Below are 15,323 nucleotides of genomic sequence, written 5' to 3'. Positions count from 1 at the left end.
TTTGCAACTGTAAGGCACTGAAACAAGTTTTAGAGATGAACTGAAAAATAAGAGAAGGTGATTTCTTCTAAGCAGTAGGAAGGTGAGTTTTTAGTTTTCTCATTTATAAGGAAGAAGGAAGTAATTCTAATTACCTAGACTGATAAAAAGGTAGGTGAACAATAATTTCTTTCCATTTTCAGATTGCAGCAACCTCAAGATATTTCATTTCTATAATGCATAACCATAAAAACTGAAGGAACCACAATCCAAGCTGATTGCTAAACAAAGTATTAAGATAGATCATGAGAATATGCATTAAAACACCGTCCTGAAGAACTGCTCTTCTGCCAGAGCTTAGTTATGGACGTGATTTTGTTTTTTGAAGTTAGTCTGTTCATGTTGTTATGCTAAGAATCAGTTATTTTCCAAAGATTTAATTCTAGGGTGGGAAATAATTTCTTATCCAAAGCCACAGAATCTCAGAGAAAACAAAGGCTCTACACAAAAACAGGAAATTATTTAGAATCATAGAGTGATATAATTTTAATAACTTGAAGGACCTTTTAAGAAATTACATAACATTTACTAATTGATTTTAAAAATAGGTATTGACCGGCTGGGCATCGTGGCTCACACCTGTAATCCCAGCAGTTTGGGAGGCCTAGGCAGGCGGATCACCTGAGGTTGGGAGTTCGAGACCAGCCTGACCAACATAGAGAAACCCCGTCTCTAATAAAAATACAAAATTAGCTGGGCCTGGGTTGGCACATGCCTGTAATCCCAGCTTCTCAGGAGGCTGAGGCAGGAGAATCACTTGAACCTGGGAGGCGGAAGTTGCGGTGAGCTGAGATCACGCCATTGTACTCCAGCCTGGGCAACAAGAGCAAAACTCCGTCTCAAAAAAAAAAAAAAAGGTATTGACCAATTTGCTTTTTACATGAAAAAAAACAAAACAAAACTGGAACCTAATACTTTATTCAGAAAATATAAGATACACTAAAGCATATACTTCGGTTTTACATTATAATCAACAAAACTAAGAACAGAGTTGGAGGGTAGAGGGTGTGCTTAAAAGAAATAAGTGTAAAAGAAAAGAAAAAGAAATAGAAGTCTTTCTGGCAAACTAAAGTACCAGAAGGTGAGGAAGAGAAAGATACAGAAAGGAGTTTAGGAACGAAAGCAAAATACTACTACTACTACTACTACTACTACTACTACTACTACTACTAATAATAATAATAATAATAATGGGGCCTAAGAGAAACAAGAAGTACAAAGAGAAGAAATTTGGGTTAAATGAAATAAGGACTTCTGTCTTCCTCATCTCTGTGTCCCAATTCTTAGTCTAAACCTTAGCAACAGTCAATAAATGTTTACCACATAAAAGTTAAGGAAGATAAAGGGCTGAGAAGTTCAATGAGTAGAATTATTCTTCAAATCATATTTTACGGTTCCCATAACCGTAAGGTCTCAAAATAAGCAACTTAATCTCATTTATTCTGTGAATGTAACCAAGTTAATTAGTCTCTTTGAATTACGGGTTCTTGATCTAAACAACAAAGTGAACTAGATGATCTTTAGGGTCACTTCCTTATTCTTTGCAGTAATAGTGATCAAATACAGGTAAATGAAATCAAAGGAAGGCTCTCAGCTTACACCTCGACTGCTTAAATGGAATCAGTGGTCAGTAGATGCAATTTATATTTTTTTTGTACAACAAGAGCAAAAGTCACTTATTGTTCACATGACACAAGCTGCTGTCCAAAGAAACATCCAGATAGGTTTTAATTTTTCAGAAGAGCAATATTAGAAAGGATTTGTAAGTATTTCTGCTCTAATTATTTCTCTGGCTAGGTGTAATCTTACTGACATTAGAAGGGTCTCTAACTCCATAGATTTCTGCATAAGTGATATAAATATTGGAACATTATACAAAATAATGAAGGATATAAACAAAATAGCATCACTATCACAATGCCATAACAAACTGAGGATACTGCTAAGGAAGAAAAACATGATTATTTTTGCATTTTGCAAAGTAACAGGATTCTCTTCAAGAGGTAGAGTGTTTTATTAAGAGGGGGAAATCCTACTAGAAGTTATTTCTTCGTTTTTAAATGACAATTAAGAAAGCCTCAAATTATATAAAGCAAACGAGAAGAAAAAATGTACTAAATGAAAACATAGCTTCATGAAACGAGAGCAGAAGTGGAGAGAGCTTCCTGGGTAAATATTTAAAAAATCTCACAGTGGTTAATAAAGGTAATAAAAGAATAACAGGAAGTGACACTAGGAAAATAGGGCAGGGTTAATATTATTCAGAGATTGCTATAAAAGAACATAGAAGAAACTGATCTTTCACAGTCACTTGAAGCTTGAACCTATGAGTCTCTTTTTTCTTTATTTACACATATGAAAAGTATTACTACAGACCATCATATCATCACTCAGCATAGTTCAGAGTCAGAAGACTAGGAAAAGGAATGTTCTTTGCAGGTCAGGGTTTTGATGACTGGCAAAACACTAGGCAAGTTGCACTGCAGTTGTCTGAACCACACCCAGTCTGCAGTTAAATATAGAATTTAGTTTCTGGAACTGTTAGTCTTAACCTTCACTGAAAAAATTAAAAGTAAAAAGGAGAAAGGAAAGAGACTGAAACCAAAGTCTATGTACTAATAAACTGTCCTGGGAAGAATTCCAAAATGCAGTAAAGACCAAGAAAATTAAATTACAGAAACCTCAAGCAATGTTCTAGAAATTGCTTTACAAGCTAATTTGTCTCTTCCATGCTAATTCTCCCAGGATGTATAGCATCCTTGAATAAAATCCACTTGGTTACTAGAGATGCATGTCTCTAATTCAGATTATATACATGTCAGGTTAACAGCAGTGACACCAAATTTAAAACTATGGTATAATTTTGGTTCGTTACAGTATTGTGGTTGTGATGCTATTTTTGTTCATGAAGACACACTTTTATTCTAAGACCTGATTTTTAGATGCTTAAATTTGGGGGAAAGAGATACTCTCAAGCTAAAATTTTTAATGCTGATTCCTTGCCTGGGAGTATATTTTGGATTATTTTTTTAAAGCTGTTTTGGAGACTGACAGGGGTTAAAACAACAAAAACAAAGTATTTTCCGTATAATTTCAGAGGGTTCTAGGCTTTACTAATGATTTTGTTTTATATTGCTCACTGAAGATGAACATGAACAGAATTTAATAACAAAAAACATATTCAATATACTTATCCATAAGAAAAATAAAACATGCAATAGTTTTAATTACAAACACAAACAGAGGTATTCATTTGCCTTCATTAGCATTTAATTTGCATGTTCCTGGATACACCCAAATACAGGGTCATCATTCAGCCACTTTGATTAAAAATTATAGCAATAAGTAACCTTTCCACACAAATTTGGCCCCCAAGCTGGTACTATTAACCACTATATTCTATTGCTTCTACCTATCACTGCTAGGTATTCTCACATTTATTCCTGCATCCAGTCAAAGCTTTTTTCCAAGTTGTTGCTTCTCTTTCCTTCTTGTTTAGTTGGGTTGAAAAACCTATAAGGAGATTTGAAGGCTTATTTTACCTTCTTCCCTTGAGACTAGAATAGGTGCAATAGCCAGGTCTTATTCTTTTGTGTCCCAGTCACATACGCTAATGCTCCAGAGACACATCTGTTTCCAAAGATAAAGGAATATATAGCCCAAATTGCTGAAAGATTAGTAAGGGAAGACTACATTAGAAGTCACTCTCCTAGGCCATGAAGCCTCCAACACTTCTGACAAAACCTTCTCTTCAGATCTACTACTTCTCACTACTACTCTTCTCACCCTTAAATGTATCTATTCTTTCTATCCCTAGCACTTTGCCTCACAGCCCTTAAGTACTTCATTGAATGAATGAACAAATGGACAGTTAGGTTTGTAGAATCACATTTGTGCATGTAGAATCACATTATTTGCATATGCAGATATTTCAGACATACACTATAGATGACTTTTTTTCCCCTTGAAAATATGTAAACTACTTAAGGTAAGCCTAGGTTAGTGCTAACACACAGCAAATGCTTTATTAAGACATTTATACAGCCAAAAAACACATGCAAAGATGCTCATCATCACTGGCCATCAGAGAAATGCAAATCAAAACCACAACGAGATACCATCTCACACCAGTTAGAATGGCCATCATTAAAAAGTCAGGAAACAACAGGTGCTGGAGAGGATGTGGAGAAATAGGAACACTTTTACACTGTTGGTGGGACTGTAAACTAGTTCAACCATTGTGGAAGTCAGTGTGGCAATTCCTCAGGGATCTAGAACTAGAAATACCATTTGACCCAGCCATCCCACTACTGGGTATATACCCAAAGGATTATAAATCATGCTGCTATAAAGACACATGCATACATATGCTTATTGCGGCACTATTCACAATAGCAGAGACTTGGAACCAACCCAAATGTCCAACAAAGATAGACTGGATTAAGAAAATGTGGCACCTACACACCATGGAATACTATGCAGCCATAAAAAATGATGAGTTCATGTCCTTTGTAGGGACATGGATGAAACCGGAAACCATCATTCTCAGCAAACTATCACAAGGACAAAAAACCAAACACTGCATGTTCTCACTGATAGGTGGGAATTTGAACAATGAGAACACATGGACACAGGAAGGGGAACATCACCCTCCGGGGACTGTTGTGGGGTGGGGGGAGGGGGGAGGGATAGCATTAGGAGATATACCTAATGCTAAATGACGAGTTAATGGGTGCAGCACACCAATATGGCACATGTATACATATGTAACAAACCTGCACATTGTGCACATGTGCCCTAAAACTTAAAGTATAATAATAATAAAAAAAAGAATAAATATTAGTCAATTATATATTTTATCCATTAAAATCTAGTCAGGTCCTCTTTTTAAAAACAACAAAATCCTTTTTAATTGTAAAAATTTTAAACCCACACAAATATAATAAACCCACAACCCCCTACATACCAGCTTCAACAATTAACAACCATTTTGCCATTCTTGTTTCATCTTTTCCCTGTTATAATCCCCAAATGCTCTTAAACAAATGGAAGGTTGTAACACATACTAATCTAGGGACATCAGACTTTAGAGTTAACGAAGCCCAAGTCCACAAATTAAAAACAGTCAATATATACTCAAATTAAAATAACATTCTTCTTAGTTAATAAGAACTCAAATCTGTGAATAGCACTGGCTAAAGATCTACATGTGACTGGGACACTTGTTAGCTCTGTGGTCTTAGGAAGTTAGTTATTCAACCTCTTTGAGCCTTGACTGCCTCATTAGAAGAAGGAAAAACCAGGACTGCAGTGAGGATTAAATATGGAGGGTAAGTATACGTGAAGCTTCTAACAGTGCACTGAATAAATGCTTTTTTTTTTTTTAAAAAGCAGCCTGATATAATTCATATATCAAAAACTTCACTTAAGGCATACAATTTAATAGTTTTCAGCGTATTCATAAAGTTGTACAAGCACCTCCACAACTGATTTTAGAAATCTTCATCACCCCAAAAAGAAACACACACCCCTTAGCCATCACATCCCCCACCCAACACCCCTATCCTCCCCTAGCCCTAGGTAACCCACTTATGTACTTTCTGTCTGTATAGGTTTGCCTACTCCAGATACTTCATATAAATGGAATCATACAATATTGTCCTTTGTGACAATAAATGTTTCTGGAATTGAATATTTTAAAAGTCAAATATGTGGAATACACAGTGGAATGAGGTCAGAGAAGGAGAAAATGCACATATATATGAATGATGCACCAAGACACACGCTAGGAAATATACATATTATTGAAGTGCTCTGGGTATGTTAAGAGGCAGGAAAACTCTGTGTGTGTGTGTGTGTGTGTGTGTGGTGTGTGGTGTGTGTGTGTGTGTGTGTACATGGTAGCAAGTAGGTAGTTTGTGGACAGTCTCCTCTGATTGCTTTATTTTCCTCATTTCCTTTCATGATGAGGAAAAGGTCATCATGAGAGAATGAGGATGGGGAGTTTGCAGAGAGAAGACAGTGTGAAATAATCTTATAGGAGAGTGGGAAAAAATAAACTAGAAAGGTATAGTATTAATTCTGCTTGGCAGAATTAAAGACCCACTTGAGGTTAGTGGTCATGAATTTAAAATGAGATCAGTCAGCAGGGTTTTAAGTTTTTCTCCAGCCACATTTCACTGCAAAAATGCAGGAACTGTATAAATGGATATATTTAACCAGAGTTTATTCACACTCATGGTTTTAACTGTAACTAATATATTGATGACTGCCAAATCTCCATTTCTAGTGCCACTAAACTCTCCTAACACAGAAATCTTGAGGTGACTTCACAGTCAAAGCATTAAACTAGAAGAAGCTTAGATGGAAAAAGAACACTGGTCTAACAATGGTTATGAGAAAGGCATTCTACTGTGTGATTTACACATATTATCTCAAATAATTCTCGTAACTCTTCTCATAATAACCATCTCCGCTTTATAGAAAGCTGAAATTCCCACAGATTAACATAAAGTGAAGCTGTGACTAATTCCTAAGTCTATGTGGCTCTGAAGTCCGTCTTTTTACTTCATCATGATATTTAACTCTTCATAAATGTGGCAACTGGGGCCCAGAGATGCTGAATGATTTGCCCAAAGTGAAAGCATTTTCTAATGGCAGGTACTGTCTCCCAGATGCTCTCTGACTATCACTATGCTAAACTCTTACATATTTCCTGCTTTGTCATTCAATGTGTAACTAGGTTAGATCGTTTTTCTCCTGTAACTAGGTTAGATCCATTTTTTTTTTCTGATATCTATCACTTTTTATCCATTTTCTGTCCTTTTGCTTTTACAATATAGCTTAGGCCCTCAGCAGTCATGCATAGGTTACTCTAATAGCTTCCTAAGCTGGCCTCCATCTATTCCTCCTCTAATCTAGTGTTCTCCAACCTTTTTGGCACCAGGGGCCAGTTTCGTGGAAGACAATTTTTCCACGGACGGGGTGGGAGGTAGGGAGGGTGGTTTAGTGATGAAAATGAATAGAGTTCGAGCTCCTATGAGAATCTAATGCCGCTGCTGTTCTCACCGCAGGTGGAGCTCAGGCAGTAATGCTTGCTCTGCTGCCACTTGCCTCCTACTGTGTGGAGGTCCACAGCCTAGGGGTTAACCGGGACCCCTGCTCTAATCCATTTGCATATGAGTTAGTCACTTCCTTTCTCTGAGGCTCTTATATATAAACTGCAAATAATAAAATGCCTATAGTACAGAATTGTGAAGATTAAATAATTTTGTATAATTATCAATAAAATCAGTAACTGTATAGTAATTAAATTCCTATTCAAATGTAAGCTATTACTGCCTTAAGATTTATGAAGGCAGATATTATAACTTAAATATATTTTACATTTTATTTTACATTTATTTCCCCCGATTATATGCATGTAGTATGTGTTAAAATACATACTTGATTGATTTCTTGTCCATTATCCATACTCCCACCACTATTATCTAATAGACCAATCTAATCAGATACATCTCCTACATAAGGCCCGAATGCCAGCGCTTACGGTATAATTAAGCACGGTGCTTGTTTAATTATAGAGTGCACAGTATAACCAAGTTCTGAATAATCAAAGTAAGAATGCTCCTAACATTATAATGGCTTTTCTCATATTCTCTAACTCATGAACTTCTATCCCTCATCTGAATGCAGCCAAAATGTTACCACTTTGGTGTAGTTTTCCTCTTTTCTCTACATGCTCCTTTTGTCATAATAGCATTCACTTCTCAGTTCCATAATTACTTACATGTTAGCTCCCTCCCTGCCACCACACATTTGTGAGGGAGTACATTTCAGGGTAACCAAATTGTTGATGAGAGAAAGTTCTTTACAGAAGAATTCCAGCTGATTAATGTACAAGAAATAAACAAATTTCAATACAACAACTTGTGACTCCTTATGGAAAAAATGACTAGGAAACAATCGTCAATAAATAACAAAACAGTGATTCTCAGTCCAGCCTACACTTCAGAATCACTTGGAAACTTTTCAAAATATATCTCTGTCTAGGCTCTACACCCAGAGATTAAGATTCAGCCCATCAGGAGTGAATCCCCCTGATAGTTTTAAAAGCTCCTCAGGTGATCCTAATATGCGTCCAGATTTAAGAATCAATGCTCTAAAACTATTAGGTAGATGGTTAATAGGGGATTTTTTAATAAGTGAATCAAGAAGTTAACACTGAATTCACTGATCAATCTTATGGTTACCAAAATTGGGGCTGTAGCGGTGGGTCACGCCTATAATCCCAGCACTGTAGGAGGCCGAGGCAGGTGGATCTCTTGAGCCCAGGAGTTCAATACCAGCCTAGGCAACATGGCAAAACCCTGTCTCTACAAAAATATAAAAATTAGCCAGGCATGGTGGCGCATGCCTGTAGTCCCAGCTACTCAGGAGGCTGAGGTGGGAGAAAGACCTGAGCCCAGGAGGTTGAGGCTGTGGTGAGCCATGATCATGCCACTGAACTCCAGCCTGGGCAACAGAGCAAGACCCTGTCTCAAAAAGGGAAGGGAGCTGATAAACATGTTCTAAAATTGACTGAGGTTATGGTTGCATAATTCTGTGAATATACTAAAAGGCATTCAATTGTACACTTTAAATAGATGAATTGTATCTCATTAAGTCTGTTTTTTTTAAATCAAGATAAATTTCTATCTCTATGCAAACATACAGAAGACTACAGTGTTTTATTTAAATCTTTCGATTTTATATGTCTCTTTTCCTTTGCACTGACAATCTTGGTTCCTAATAACTTTAATATGACTATTTGTTTTATCTGTACCTACATCTATATCTATACCTATCTAGCTATGTAAATAAAAATAGTACCTGAATAGCAATATCTATAATACCAAATTTAGTAGAAACAATGTAAGATTTTTTGGTGTTTCTTTTTATTCTTAAGCTGCTTCCCACTTAGGAAATATAGTGAAATTGCTGTGTTATAAACACATTTGAGATAATTCTTGGGTGTTTAAGGCACTATTTTGATATACAGGTTTCATTTTAGTTATTTGTTAAAGGTCACCTTTTTCCCCCCCATTTTTTCCCTGATTTTAAATTTTGTTTTATAATTATGTAATTTAGTTACAGGTCAAAACAAAGTATTTTCCGAGAAATCTAGCTTCTACCTCTCCCTCTTCTAAGTTGTTTCTCTTTTATTGATAACCATTTATTTTATGGTTTATTCCTCCATTTTAAAATAAGTTATAAGCAAATACATAAATGACAGCTTTGTATTATATACAGTTGATTCTGCCTTGTTTTAAACTTAATGTTATATCCTGGAGATCCCTGTATACAGAGTTTTTTGTGCTTTATCTGCATAGTACTCCACTACATGGGCTTCAACATCCAATACATGGATGTGCTATAATTTACTGACATAGTTACTACAAATAGACATTTAGGTCATCTTCTGTATTTTGAAATTAGTAAAAACAGTGCTGTTATCTTTTCATATTTTTGCCAGTATATCTTTAAGATCCTTCTTTTTCTTCTTGAGATAGGGTCTTTCTCTGTCACCCAGACTGAAGTGCAGTGGTGTGATGATAGCTCACTGCAGCCTCAAACTCCTGGGCTCAAGCAATCCTCCTGCCTCAGCCTCCCGAGTGGCTGGGACTACAGGCATGCCCTACCACGCCTTGCTAATTTTTTGTATTTTTTATAGAGATGGGGTCTCACTGTGTTGCCTAGGCTGGTCTCAAACTCCTGGCCTCAAGCCCTCCCAAAAGGTTGGGATTTACAGGTGTGACCCACTGCCCCTAAGATAATTTTCTAGAAGTAGGAATGCCAAGTCAAAGGGTAAACTCATAGGTAATTTTCCTTGATATTGCCAAATTCCCTTCCATTAAGTTGTTACATTTTGCATTTCTACAAGTAATGAATGAGAGTGTCTATTTCTCTACAGCCCAATCAATAGAAAATGTTGCCAAACTTTTGGATTTTTGTCAATGTGATAAGTGAAGAATAGTATCTCATTGTAGTTTTAATTTGAATTTCTCTTACTATCAATTAGATTGAGCATTTTTTTTTTTTTTTTTTGAGACGGAGTCTCGCTCTGTCACCCAGGCTTGAGTGCAGTGGCGCGATCTCAGCTCACTGCAAGCTCTGCCTCCTGGGTTCATGCCATTCTCCTGCCTCAGCCTCCCGAGTAGCTGGGACTACAGGTGCCTGCCACCACGCCCGGCTGATTTTTTTTTTTTTTGTATTTTTTGTAGAGACAGGGTTTCACTGTGTTAGCCAGGATGGTCTCGATCTCCTAGCCTCGTGATCCGCCCGCTTCGGCCTCCCAAAGTGCTGGGATTACAGACGTGAGCCACCGCGCCCAGTCGATTGAGCATATTTTCATATGTTCAAGGACCATTTGCATTTTTTCTCCTATCTTTAGCCCAATAAAGATAGTTATTGGTCTTTTAAGAGCTCTTTATTAGGGATAATAAAAGTTGCAATTTTTTTTTCCAATTTGTCTTTTACTTTGCTCAGCTTTTTCTCCCTCCAAAGTTTTTCTTTTAATTTATGTAATCATATTTATCAATCTTTTCCTTTATTTTTAGATTTTGAGTCATGGTTGGGAAATATTTTTCCCATTGCCAGGATATGAAGGGACCACTCATGTTTTCTTCTATTATTTATATGGATTCACTTCTTTGACTCATGTGAAATTTATCTTGATGTATGAAGAATGGAATAATTTTTTACTTTTTTAAAATTTCATTTTAATTTTTGAGATAGGATCTTACTATGTCGCCCAGGTTGGGGTGCAGTGGTGCAATCACAGCTCACTGTAACCTCAAACTCCTGGGCTCAAGCAATCCTCTTACGTCAGCCTCCTGAGCAGCTAGGAATGCGGGTGTATGCCACCACGCCCAGATATTTTTTGAATTTTTTGTAGAGATGGGGTTTTGCTATGTTGCCCAGGCTGGTCTCAAACTCTTGGCCTCAAGTGATCCTTCTGCCTTGGCCTCCCAAAGCTGAAATTATAGGCGTGAACCACCATGTCCAGCCTTACTTTTATCTTATACTAACATTTGAGTAAGCCTTACTTTGCTGGTTTTACAGTCTATGCATATGTATTTATTTACCCATTCAGTCAAGGAAAAAAATATGTGTCATACTAAGGATAGGAATTTTGTATGTCATTTTGGAAAACAAAAAGTTCCATTTTTACAGAACAAAAACCATACTGTGTGACCTTCTGTACTATTAAGTATTTTGAAAGGCTTTCTGTGCTTTTGCAACTATTGGCATAAACCACATCCTCTTTCTAGTTGTGCCAGGTAACATAAAATTAAGCCAAAGATAACCAACTCCTGGATTAGATAAAGCCATTTATTAATTAAAATTAATGTTAAAAAACATAAATTAAGACTAAATAGGAGTCATAGGGTAAATGCTCAATATCTTTTTAATTAAAATTCCATGTGATTCTGTGACTAATTCTAGTTGCCAGGAAAAATAAGAATCCCTAAGTCTCTGAGGTTCAACTCTGAAAGTACATTAGGAATATCACCTATTGATATTAATGTCATCAATTTTAACTTAATTCTTTCTCATGCTGACATTTTGTGATAAATATATACTGGTATTTTCATGAAAAGAACTAACTGGCTAAGTCACTAGCACAATTAGAACTTAGCACCAGGAAGAAACTAATACCTAAAGGAAAATGTACAGTATTGCAATTTAAGTTAGACATTATTTCAATTCTCATCTGCTGTGTGCCGAGTTCTAAAGAAATTTTCAAAAAGAATAAAAATTTCTAGATGAGAAAAGTAGAGCAGATTGTAAATGTCAGGTCTCCAGGACAATAATGTCTCATTTTTTCACTTTAATGACTCAAGCATATAAGGATTCATTATTCAATAAATGGTTTCTGCTCTTATCTATAATAAAGAGAGCAAGGAAAGGAATAGATGACAATATCAGTGGATAACCTATAGTCTCATTTTGGATACTGGATCTCACCTTCACCTTAAGCAAACCTATTAATTTCAACTATATCACATGAACAAAAACATCTGAATTTTGGCATTTTAAATCTCCCTCTCAGGTAGTGAAGTTCATGAGCTGGGAAATAAACAGAAAGTAGCAGGATGAGAGATGGTAAAAGTCTTAAATGACATATTGGCTATCAAAAAATTTCATTTTAGACATGAAGTTACAGCTGAGAGTTTGTGACCTAAACAAAGTTAGTTGGGTATAGGTCTTCTGACTCTGAGTCCAGTGCTCTGTCCAATATACCAATTCTACTAGTTAGGTCAGATAAGAAAAATGTACAGCTGGAACATTATTACCTAATTAAATATAAACAAAATTCCATTGAAACAAAATTCTGCAAACATCACTTACAAGTAGATGACTAAAAAGATAATTCTACTATAGGATCTATGCTAAGTATGCCAAACATTTCACAATCATAACTAATGTATACCATTTCAGATGGGAAAATTGAAGCTACGGTCAAATTCAGGTTAAAAAAAAAAAAAACCACTGAGCACCTACTATGGATCAGGTACTGGTGCTAGAATGAGAGGATAAATAACTACAACAAGGTTAAAAATAAGTATTTTTAACCTTTGGGACAAAGCTTACTTAGACCATACTGCTTATTAAAGGAAAGTTAAATCTCAGTAGTCTCCTACACAATTATTCAATATTTTTTATGAAAAGAAGACTTCAAAGAGTTTTTCCAAAATATAATACAAAGATCTGAATTCAAAAAATATTTATTCCAACATTTCTTAAATTACTGGGGACACTATTATAAGTAAAATAAATTGACGGATGCTAACTCCAGCTTTATGAATTCTCAATGCTAAGATCACCTTATTTCAATAAATACAGCATTTATAATATTCTAAAGTACTTTTAGAGATAGAACCAAGATACCAAATTACTTGTTTGAAATGAAAACTGTCCCAGTCTATCCAGAGTTGATGTCTGGATAAGTCTGGGAGATTTTTCATAGAAAAAGGAGACACATACCTTTCCATAACAGCCAGGCACTCCTTTCTCCAGGTAAATCGACTCCCTCGTCGCAGTCGGAAAGTACCAGATGTGGCAGAGACTGGGGGAGGCGTTTGTCTCCATTCAGGGTCCTCTATTGGAATGGGGGCTGGTCTCATACTTAGTGTAGCGCCTGAAATAAACAAGACACTTTTAGCAAATATCTTGCAGTTTATTTAAAACAATATGATACCTACTTCCTATCGGACTAGGGAAGTATGGTCTTTGGCTTAGTGACAACTTAATCAATGTATCTTTCTCTGAAAAATTTCTTTTGAAATTCCTACTTGATAGTTATACTCTTCGAACAATACATCTCAGATGTTCAGAATCTTTCATTAACCATTCAAATAAGTTATAAGCTTAAGGAATTTATGCAGGTAGGAGATAAACTTAAAATAACCCTAATTCTTGTAAACTCTTTTTTTTTTTAAAGAGTGAAATACAGCATGAAAGAAAGTAAGATGATATTTGATGTGCTTTTTGTCTACTAACTAAATCAGGTCTCCATAGGTCTACCTGTTGATGCTATACTAGATTGTTACCTCCTGAACATAATAAAATTTCAATGAAAAATATCTATAATTGAGACATTTTACTAATTCAGATTACTCTTTTCTCAAATAGCTTGAACTGCCAATGATGCATTTATTCATTCATTCACCATTTATCAAATCCCTTTCAAGTGGCTTGCTCTAGGCTAGAAGCTAAGAATAAAACCAGGAAAGCAACATTGTCTCTGGCCTCCATGAACTTATTTCATAGACTTTCAATGTAACTTGGTATACTTTCATAGAGTTCAGTCCCTGGCTACCCCACTCTTCCTTCACTTCTTACACTGTTAAATTCATCTTCCCAAAACATAATTATGATCATATCGGTCTTCTAATCAAAAACCTTCAAAAAAATTCTCTCTGCCTGTGGTTTAATTCAAACGCTTAACACAGGTCTAGAAAGACATGTTGGAACATGTAGGTTTATGCAAATATTAATAATATGTTAATTCTATGTTAATGAATATTAATAAATATTTATTTCTTCCGAATACTCTCTTTATTGTACCTTGCAAATAATACCATGGATAGCATTTCTACTTCAAGACTTACAGATCTATTGTAGATCTCCTTCTTAATAGCTACATCTTTAGATGTATTCTCTTACACAGATGTCCAAAATGTTAATCAATCCTGATTTTGCTTTTCAAACCTATTGTCCTGCAGTCTTTCCCATCTCAGTAAATAGATACCCACTCTTCAAACTGCTCAGCTCAAAATTCTCAAATTAATCTTTCACTTCTCTAATTATCCCACATACTACATAACTAATTCATAGGCAAGTTCATTTTATCTTCAAAATATTTCCAGTATCAGATCAATTTTTACTCCTTGCACTGCTACTACTTTTAGAACACGTCAGCATCGTCTTTCACAATCATGCTTTCCTGGGACAAGTTTCAAAGACGGCTCCTCACAGTAAGTCATACCTCTGGCTCATCATGCCCTTGAATCTGGGCCAGTCCTGTGACAGGCTGTTGAGCAAGAAAATCTGAACAATTCAAGGCTACGTTATAAGATGCTTTGAAATTTCTGCCTAGGTCTCCTAAAATGCTGGCTCTGGGGGAAACCAGTGGCCATATAAGAAGTCTGACTAAACTGAGACTATGATGTTGTAAGGAAGCCCAGGATAGCCATGTGGAGAGGCCACATGGAGTGAAAGATGCTCTGACAGTCCCCAGGGGCTTATGCCAACTCCACCCAGGTGCCAGCATTTGAGAGAAAATGCCATCTTGGACACTGTAGCCACGGCAAACACCACATGGAGAAGTGGAGAAACCAGGTGATAGACAGAAACAAGGCCTCAGACATTCAGTCCCAGCACAGGAATGTGGACGTCAACCTCCAAGGTCCCTAAGGATCCCTGCCTCCTGGTCTGCACACCTCTGTCCCTTCCCACACTGCACCATGATTAGGCTGTGCGACCAACAGCATGTGACAGTGATGTTATGTCACTTCCGGGATCAGAATACAGAAGACACTGTGGCATCTGTCTTGGATGCTTTCTCTCTTATTCACTCAAGGGAAAACTAGCTGCCATGTGAGGACACTCAGGTGGTGGATGGTGAGGCCCATGTTGTGAGGAACTGATGTCTCTGACCAACAGGCAGTGAGGACCTGGGACCTGTCCACATCCACATGAGTGAGTTTCCAAGTGGACCATCCGGTCCCAATGACTGC

The 15,323-nt window shown here is 36.5% G+C and overlaps 1 protein-coding gene across 16 annotated transcripts in view; it reads right to left on the bottom strand.

The window, feature by feature from the left end:
• The window catches only part of HMBOX1 (homeobox containing 1), a 187,079-nt gene that overhangs the window by 33,993 nt on the left and 137,763 nt on the right, over positions 1 to 15,323 (bottom strand). For all 16 annotated transcript variants that reach the window (XM_030817038.1, XM_030817043.1, XM_012508503.2 and 13 more), the window contains one exon: positions 13,069 to 13,222. In XM_030817038.1, coding sequence (XP_030672898.1) covers positions 13,069 to 13,222 — 154 coding nt within the window. The remainder of the gene's footprint in view (positions 1 to 13,068; positions 13,223 to 15,323) is intronic.

This window comes from Nomascus leucogenys, chromosome 8, assembly GCF_006542625.1.
Source record: "Nomascus leucogenys isolate Asia chromosome 8, Asia_NLE_v1, whole genome shotgun sequence".
Classification (NCBI taxonomy): domain Eukaryota; kingdom Metazoa; phylum Chordata; class Mammalia; order Primates; family Hylobatidae; genus Nomascus; species Nomascus leucogenys.
This window is presented reverse-complemented; position numbering and strand designations above follow the sequence as displayed.